We start from the raw sequence: 8,885 nt of genomic DNA, 5'->3' as shown, positions 1-8,885 counted from the left end.
TGCTCATTGAAGTCCAGACGGAAACTGAGGAACTGAAGACTCTCATCCGTCATTAGCAGCCGCAGAAACTCCTGCACTATGCCCTAAAGGAGAAGAGAAAGAACCATCTCAGGGTTATATGAGCTTCAGATGCTTGTTTATACACAACGTTGAGCTTACTAGACTCTTACACTGAGTTCACATGTTTCTATCTCTTGGTATTGTAGCTGCCACCCAGGGACAACGGATGAAATGTATCTTTAAGCTAATAATGTTACAGTACATATACTGTGAATTGTCCCTAAATAAATAAATATAATTTAAATAGTTTTAGTGGTATATAGATGACTCTAATCGTTATTGAACAACATTAGCAGGTTGAAAATGATCAGTATTGGTTCGTATTGAAAGCAGATCATATCAGGACTTATTTCAAGTAGCAAAACATTTTTTGTCAGGTTTTGTGTCAAAGTTTTCAAAAACATTTATTCATCTGTTTTAATATACAGTACAATTTTTAAACTATGACTGTCAGATTTCAAAAGGTTTTTCTTTTGAATTTTTCTTCTTTTAATGCTTAATCTTTTTCTTTTAATTACATTATAAATTAATATAAAACATTATATTCATCAGTGAAATAGGATATTCTATAAACAGTTTCCCTGTTATATGAGTTTCTTACAGAGCGCCAGAAAAGTTCTGAGTAGCCCTATTAATAAACAGTCTCTTGACAGCAACCACATAACATTAACTTTCCCAAAGTCTGCAAGGTCAGATGTTAGAGCTTCGTCTCCCTCTAGTGGCCCCTAGCGAGGGCCGCAGGCGCGGATCACGAGCCTTGTAGTGCTCATTGAAGTCCAGACGGAAACTGAGGAACTGAAGACTCTCATCCGTCATTAGCAGCCGCAGAAACTCCTGCACTATGCCCTAAAGGAGAAGAGAAAGAACCATCTCAGGGTTATATGAGCTTCAGATGCTTGTTTATACACAACGTTGAGCTTACTAGACTCTTACACTGAGTTCACATGTTTCTATCTCTTGGTATTGTAGCTGCCACCCAGGGACAACGGATGAAATGTATCTTTAAGCTAATAATGTTACAGTACATATACTGTGAATTGTCCCTAAATAAATAAATATAATTTAAATAGTTTTAGTGGTATATAGATGACTCTAATCGTTATTGAACAACATTAGCAGGTTGAAAATTATCAGTATTGGTTCGTATTGAAAGCAGATCATATCAGGACTTATTTCAAGTAGCAAAACATTTTTTGTCAGGTTTTGTGTCAAAGTTTTCAAAAACATTATTTTAATATACAGTACAATTTTTAAACTATGACTGTCAGATTTCAAAAGGTTTTTCTTTTGAATTTTTCTTCTTTTAATGCTTAATCTTTTTCTTTTAATTACATTATAAATTAATATAAAACATTATATTCATTATATATATATATATATATATATAATGAATTATATAACATTATATATAATACATATAATTTTTTAAAACCTCCAAGCATGCAAATTGATGATAAACACTGATAATATCGGTCATAACCAAAATAATTATCAATAATCGTCAAGACATTAGTATACTGAAAAGAGACAAACGTTTACATGACAATTCTAATAATGAAATTTGGACATATTCCAATTATGCGTTTAATATCTCCAGTATTTCCACAAGATTATAGTGAGAAAACTAGGAGCATGTCTTAGTTTATTCAAAATATACTGATTACATTTATATTACAATAATATTCAAATAGCTCTAAAGCAAATAAATGTCTTTCCATAATAAAGGGTTTAACCAGAATATGGGCTTTAATCAGAAAATTATGTTCATATAAACATGATCGATCAATGTCCATTCTACATTATTATCTAGTATTAACAAGTACAATATGTGGTAAGTATAAACCACATTCTGCTGTAATTGTAAAAAATTCACATTAAGTGTTGTAGCACACGTAATGTGTGGATCAGCATAAAATGCTCTACTATACACCATTAAGCATGTTCTCTCACGCTGATCCCTGCTGGTTCAGCACTTTTCATGCATGCATGAAGTGATATTTGGTTTATTGGGCGAGCATATTAAAGTGTATGAAAGGGTATGTAGGGTACCTGATAGAAATGTGTGAGTAATCTGAGCTGAGAGCACATTTTTGGTATGGTGTCTTTAAACTCCTGCACACGTCTGTTTTCCTCAGCCTCCTGCTCTGCTGTTACACCCCACTCACCCTGAAACACACAGAAACAGAGCTATAAACAAGCACAGAAAAAGACACACACACACACACTTGTTTACAGAAGAAAGAAAAAAAAATCAATGACGATAGAAAACCAACACCGTCCCCATAAAAGGATCAGCCACTCTTGTTTTGGCCTATACCTTTGCTACTGGCCACTTTCCAGACTCAAATAAAGGAGTGGAACATAATTCTCTTTGCATGGAGATTATCAGACGCCTTTACAGTGATTGACACAATGAACACGTGACTTAACCATTTGGAATGTTCTGGCTTAAAGAAGTCTTGCCTTCTTTGAAGTTCAGGTTATATCAATGGCCATCTTTGTTTTGGAGCATATGGATTTGGTAAATTTTTTACAAATGTTTTTTAAACCCCTTATGCTCACCAAGCTGCATTAATTTTATCAAATGCAGTAAAAACAGTAATATTGTCAAATATTACAATTTAAAGAAACTGTTTCTGTTTAAATATATTTTAAAATGTAATTTACTCCTGTGATGAAAAACAGAATTTTCAGCTTTGATTACTCCAGTGTCACATGATCCATCAGAAATCAATCTGATATGCTGATTTGCTGCTCAAGAAACATGTTTTATTATTATCAATGGCATTATTACCAATGAAAACTGTTGTGCTGCTTAATATTTTTGTGGAAATGGTGATACATTTTCAATTTTCTTTTAAAAAGTAATCCTCCATCAGTTATAAGCAATATTTGTCTACAGTATTACACTGGAAGTAGAAACTCTGTGGGGCAAGACATTCTGGAGGTTTTAAAAAGTAGAGATATGAAGATCATATTTTGGTGATGCTGCACGTAATAATGATGCTATGCTTGTTTGTCACAGGTTTGCAAGGAATAAACAGTTCCCATTTTAAATAATCCCATTCTCAAGTGGAAAAAATACATATAACAAACAAATATGTTTTATGGCCACTAACTAGCTGATAAATGTTCTGATTTCACTTGTCAAAATGTGCCAATTGTTTTTTTTTGGACTGCATACGGTATACAGGATGAAAGCACAATGACTGTAATATCATTACCTATTCAACTTACATTAAATGTGTGGAAAAGCACTGATTTGATTGACTGTCTGTACATACCATTTCTTCTCTCTGTCTCTTCTTGTCCTCAAATTGGATGCGTAGCTGCAGCTCTTCTAGCGCGGAGCGGTACAGTGTGTCCTGAGCATTCTGGAACTCAATGATCTGATCAAACACTGCGCGCAACTGATTCAACAGAGACTGCAAACACACACAGAGGACAACAGAGTTACAGAAATGAGGACAAGTACGAGGGACCACCACCGGTACACAATTACCCTGTGTAAGTGCATCGTACCCTGTTGTTCACATCCAGCAGGCAGCGAGAAATGATGGAGTCCAGGAAAACGTCATGAGCTGCTATAATGTGATCCAGATCCTGAGCCTGCTGGACCTTATTCCACAGCTCATCCCAAGAGCATTCCAACACCTACAGTGACACAAAAACAATATGATAAATAATATGTCTCAAATGTTGGAAGGAGAAACAGGAAAAAGACAAACATACAGAAGGACGTACCTCAAATGTGATGTAATACTGCATCTGATGGATGAAGTGAACCATCTCGGAAGCGAGAACGTGACATTGGTGCAGCACACCAGAGAGCTCTGCGCAAATACACAGCACACATCTCATCTGTCTGCTGAGAAAGGTAGATCTGGCAAACAGATTAAGTTGGTTTTATAACATCTAACAGAATGAAAACAGCACTCACCCGGCATGCTCTTCAGCAGTTTGGCATTACACATTTGACCCTTCCATATATCTGTGAGGATGTACTCCATTCTTTTAGCCCTCCACAGGAAGTTGAACACTCGCAGGTAGTGGCTCATGCATTCACGGGTGAACACCTGACACAGGTATGACATACACTGTGGTTAGGGATGCACTGATATTAGCATTCTGGCCCATTTTGAAAAGCTGATCATTATTTTAAATGTCATGGCCAATAACCGATTAATGCCTGATATTAAAATGCTGCCCATTTTGTCTAAATAAATTAGAAATAAAACACTAAAAACTAAAATCAATCATTTTAAAGACTACAAGTGATTTAGGCATCACAACATCATAATATATGAAAAATCAAAAGTCAATTCAGCAACGTGGCTCACTGAAATTTACTAGTTGGTTCTTGGACAGCCCTTGGTATGGGTCTCAGGGATAAGTATTGGTCTGGATCTAAGTCTCAAGTGGTCTAGTCTTGGAGGTAGGGCTGGACGATATGGCCCAAAAAAAGTAATATCTCTGTTTTTTTGTCTGAAATGCGATATACAGTATATATATCTTGGCATTATCTACAATTTCTATTTGGAATTATATATATATATATATATATATATATATATATATATATATATACATAAAGTATGCTATGCTATGCATTATGTGCAAAAAACGGGCTAAATTCACATTACATTCTAACATTGTAACATTACAGTAAAGCAGAAGTTCAAATTCACTAAACTAAAAATTTAAGTAAATAAACAAGAGCACAGTTTATTAATTGCATTTTATTTTTGATTACCCCATTACTGCTATCTGCTATTATAAAATACACGTACTTGTAGGTTTAAAATTCTACATATGACAATTATTGTGCTCCTATTCTATTGCGCTCCGTTTTGCGCGCATGCGTGCGGTGGTGCTCATTCACTTCGCAAGTCTGCGAAGTGTAGCAGAAAATTGCATGCAAAAGGATCCTGACAGCAAAATGGAAATATTTCCATGACTTTCTAATGTTTACAGATGGAGAATATACCTGTGAAATGTAAGTTATGCACCGAGGAAACCAGCACATCTCGAACACATTAAACAGTGCGAGTAGCCTATCTGTCAGCAGCACACGAGTCTGTCAGAGCATCTGACGGGCTGAGCTGCTTTAAACTATACATGTTAACTATATGTTAGGAGTTATTTTAAAGCCCTTAATATAAAGCATGTCTCACGTTTAGGACAAATTGGATTATGCACTTTTCCCGCAGCAGCTCACTCTATGTGTACTGCTATTATTTAGATGCACTCGTATCAAACTACTGTATATCAATATAAACCATATTGCGATATACCATATCGCTTATAAAAATATATGTTGATATATCGTACAAACTCGATATACTACCCAGACCTACTTGGAGGGTCTGGTTCCAAGACCCAGACCAAGACTAGAATGCTAAAACTATGCAATATTTTTTATTTATTTAGTGTTTAATGTTTTAAATCTCTCCCAGGTCAAAACCCAAATGCATTATGGGCCAACAGTAAAGACTAACTTTAAGTGATCAGGAAAATCATGCTGCATGCAGACGTGAGTGTGGACTTCAGCGCCCTGTGCTGATGAGGAAAAATACATCACGCACAATGTCAGAGTGAAAGGACGGAACTTGGATAAGCAAAGTTAACTTTGGGCTTATGCCAAAAGAGTTTATTTACCGTGGCAATGGGCCCCTCTACATGATAGTCCAAACTGAAGACATGCCATCCAGTGTCCCCTGGAGAAACCTGGACAAAAGAGGACACCAGACCCACATTCAGTGATGCACAATTATGTACTGGAATGTACCATCAGCCTGCATTTCGTTTGTTTGTTTTTTTGAATCAGTCCCTACTACGTACCTCCAATAGCCGGACGTCAAGCCTCTTCAGTATCTCAGGACTGTCAAACTGGGCATTGGTTGCCCTGACAGCGGTCTCCAGGATACCGGTTAGATTGTGTTGGTAAAGAGTGGTGGCAGCCCTCACCAACTCTGGCCTGAGAGAGAGCAAGAGATAAAGAGAGATCGAGGAGTCGAAGAAAAGAGAAAGATCAGTTATAAATCAACAATGAAATCAAGCACACTCGCATCAAGCTAAAACAGAGACGTCTATGCTTTAATGACAGGTCACCCATGAGCACACACACAAACTTACTTGAGGAGGTCCATGAGGTGTCGGATGAAATCTCCCTGGCCCAGCAGCAGGTATCTCCTCATGGCCTGAAGATGCTCCAGCAGCTGGTAGTTCTTATTCAACACATCCAACAGATACTTACTGGTCTCAAAATATGCAGCATCAATATTACTCTGAAAGGCCCCTTCCAGATCAGTGAACAACTCTACCGCTGAGAAAGAGATACACAGTGTTTTAAATAAAAGTACAAACATGAGAGAGAGAAAAAAAAGGAAATAAAAGTGGTAAATTAAGAAAAAGAGGAAAGATGAGAAGAAAGACTTAAAATAAAAATAAACAATTTTGGTAAATCCTTTTGGCAAACATTACCAGAAATTTACAATATACTAAAAAACAGAATAAAGACAAAACTTATAAACAAACAAACAAAATGGGGGGTGATGAATGAAATGAAACTAAAAAGAGTGGTTGAAAAACTAACTAAAATAAAATAACAGAATTTGTGAAACTGAAATATTTTTGTTGCCAACAAGCGTTCAGCATCCTGTTTTCCATCCACCAAGCAGCAAAATATTTCTTTTAGCTGTGATTTTTGTATACATAAATGAAAAAGATTTGACTCATTTTATGTGTAAATTACACTAGTGTTAAAGAATCACTTAAGTGACAAAAACTTTAACTTTTAAAACCACTGAAACCAACTAAAACTAAGCTTAGATTCAAAGAAAACTTGAAAAACAGTAAAACAAGTTATAAACTATAGCTAAATGACTGTGTTACAAAAGTATTACAAAATTACGGTATACATGGTTTTTGCAAGGTTACACAAAGGATATACATGTAAAGACCAAACAGCTTTAAGGCCAGAAAAAGTAAAACACAAAGTCAACACAGAGAACGAAAGAGAAGGACAAAACACCAGAAAATAAAGAACCTTCTAGAAACACACTGAAGGACAGAGATGTATGCTAGAGCCTAAGAGCATTGATTAGCCATGCTAGCAAAGAAGTTAAATACAGCCAGCGTCGATATGGACAACTACACCACAGACAGGCAGTCAAAAACAGCACTTTCCTCCACAACAGATCAATCCTTCTCTCTCCTTCTCTTTCTCCATCCCTCGCTTTCAGCAGGTTATTTAACTATTAGCTGCCATTATGGCCACAAATATCACATTAGACAGCATAAACACAGCGATTTTAAGTGACTGCATTAGCGCTAGCTTACCATCTTTGGGAGAGTCGGTGGATTTGGAGGCGGGCATGATCTTTCCCGGCGGCGTCCTGTCGTGGCATACCTGATGCAGGAAGTTGATGGATTTGCCAATGAGTAGCACCTGGAGAGGACAGAAAGGAAGAAAACACATCATTATAGGCTCATTTTAGTCTGAAAATTAATCACTATTAGTTAATGACTAGCATTGAACAACCAAATTGGAAGAAAATGTGAGTGGTGCTTGGCTGTGCAAAATACACATCCTTCCTAGTGTGTACTGGGTGGTTGATATAGGTCAGGTCAAACATGAGTACAAGTGTGCTATTATATACTTTATTGTACACATTTTACCTGGAGAGCAACAAAATGAGCATACTACTACTACTAACATATTTATAAAAATATACTGTATTTGTAACATATAATATAATACTTATTATATTTAAATATTATTTACTAAAATGTGTTTATATATATTAGATCAGCGTTTCCCAACCGGGGTGCCATCTGTCGAGAGCAGAGGTGCCGTGTAAAAAATATTTGTCTTTTTCTTCTTTCACATTTTCTTCCGTCCTTTTTTAATATTTTTAAATTGCTAAAATGTTCAAAAAAAGCATCTATTTTATAATATCCATTTCTGATGTCGCCAATAATTAGAGATGCACTGAAATTTCGGCTGCCGAAAATTAGTTCACCGCTCAGGTTTCACTTTCACGTGGTGTGACGCTCTGCGTATTATCCCGCTCTATGCGTGTGCGCTCTGCTCAGTCGCTCCACTCGTATACCGTTCATGCTCATCAGAACAGCAAAGTCCACTCAAAAATTGAGCCGACAGGAAACATCGATGTAGTACAGTATTGGTTCTGTCTGCAATAGCCCTACTGTGTTGTAACAAGGTGTATGGGCAACTCTGGTAACGCTGGCCACTAATTCATCGATCTGCTAACCGCTATTTATGCTCACGTGTTCTGATAATAATAGCTTTCTAGGACTAAACATTATTTGGATAATTGGTAAAAAAAAAAATTATTAGAAGGCCTGTAGTTATTTTTTATTTGTGCTATCATTAATAATTTCTTTATTTGTTCTTATTTTATTACTGACTGGTTACTTGTCATTTTTTTATTCAATTCAAAGTTTGAAATCAAGCTATCTTGTGCTACTGCACCAAAATTACCCCACTGTAAAATAAAAAAAACACTGAGTGAGCAAAAATGTGTGAGATAGCTAGTTATAATGGTAATTAAATAATGTTTACATATGTATAAAAGCCTACATTAAAATCTGTCATATAAATTGGTCTCTTCATTAGAAATTAGCCTACTGATTATCACCACTGATGGACAACATTTAATATTAAAAATATCTGTATGAAAGTGTATTCTGCAGTTCTTTCCTGTTGTACCGAATATCTATACTTTTCAAATTATCATAGCGAAGTTAGAAATTCAAATATTGTGACAAAATTAATTTTGTAGGGTGCCACAAGTTTGTTA

At 35.9% G+C, this 8,885-nt stretch overlaps 1 protein-coding gene across 1 annotated transcript in view; it reads right to left on the bottom strand.

The window, feature by feature from the left end:
* Positions 1-616: 616 nt before the first annotated feature.
* Positions 617-8,885, bottom strand: part of LOC107602996 (gamma-tubulin complex component 3 homolog) — a 21,999-nt gene continuing 13,730 nt past the window's right edge. Inside the window, exons 8-17 of the mRNA XM_016295658.1 lie at positions 7,402-7,510; positions 6,196-6,385; positions 5,902-6,037; positions 5,719-5,787; positions 4,001-4,136; positions 3,805-3,893; positions 3,583-3,714; positions 3,345-3,485; positions 2,110-2,226; positions 617-906 (exon numbers count right to left, since the gene is read on the bottom strand). Coding sequence (XP_016151144.1) covers positions 751-906; positions 2,110-2,226; positions 3,345-3,485; positions 3,583-3,714; positions 3,805-3,893; positions 4,001-4,136; positions 5,719-5,787; positions 5,902-6,037; positions 6,196-6,385; positions 7,402-7,510 — 1,275 coding nt within the window. The 3' untranslated portion in view covers positions 617-750. The remainder of the gene's footprint in view (positions 907-2,109; positions 2,227-3,344; positions 3,486-3,582; positions 3,715-3,804; positions 3,894-4,000; positions 4,137-5,718; positions 5,788-5,901; positions 6,038-6,195; positions 6,386-7,401; positions 7,511-8,885) is intronic.

Source organism: Sinocyclocheilus grahami, unplaced genomic scaffold (genome assembly GCF_001515645.1).
Source record: "Sinocyclocheilus grahami isolate Dianchi unplaced genomic scaffold, SAMN03320097.WGS_v1.1 scaffold339.1, whole genome shotgun sequence".
Taxonomy (NCBI): Eukaryota; Metazoa; Chordata; class Actinopteri; order Cypriniformes; family Cyprinidae; genus Sinocyclocheilus; species Sinocyclocheilus grahami.
The sequence above is the reverse complement of the archived record's forward strand: the minus strand, read 5'-3'. Positions and strand labels throughout refer to the sequence as shown.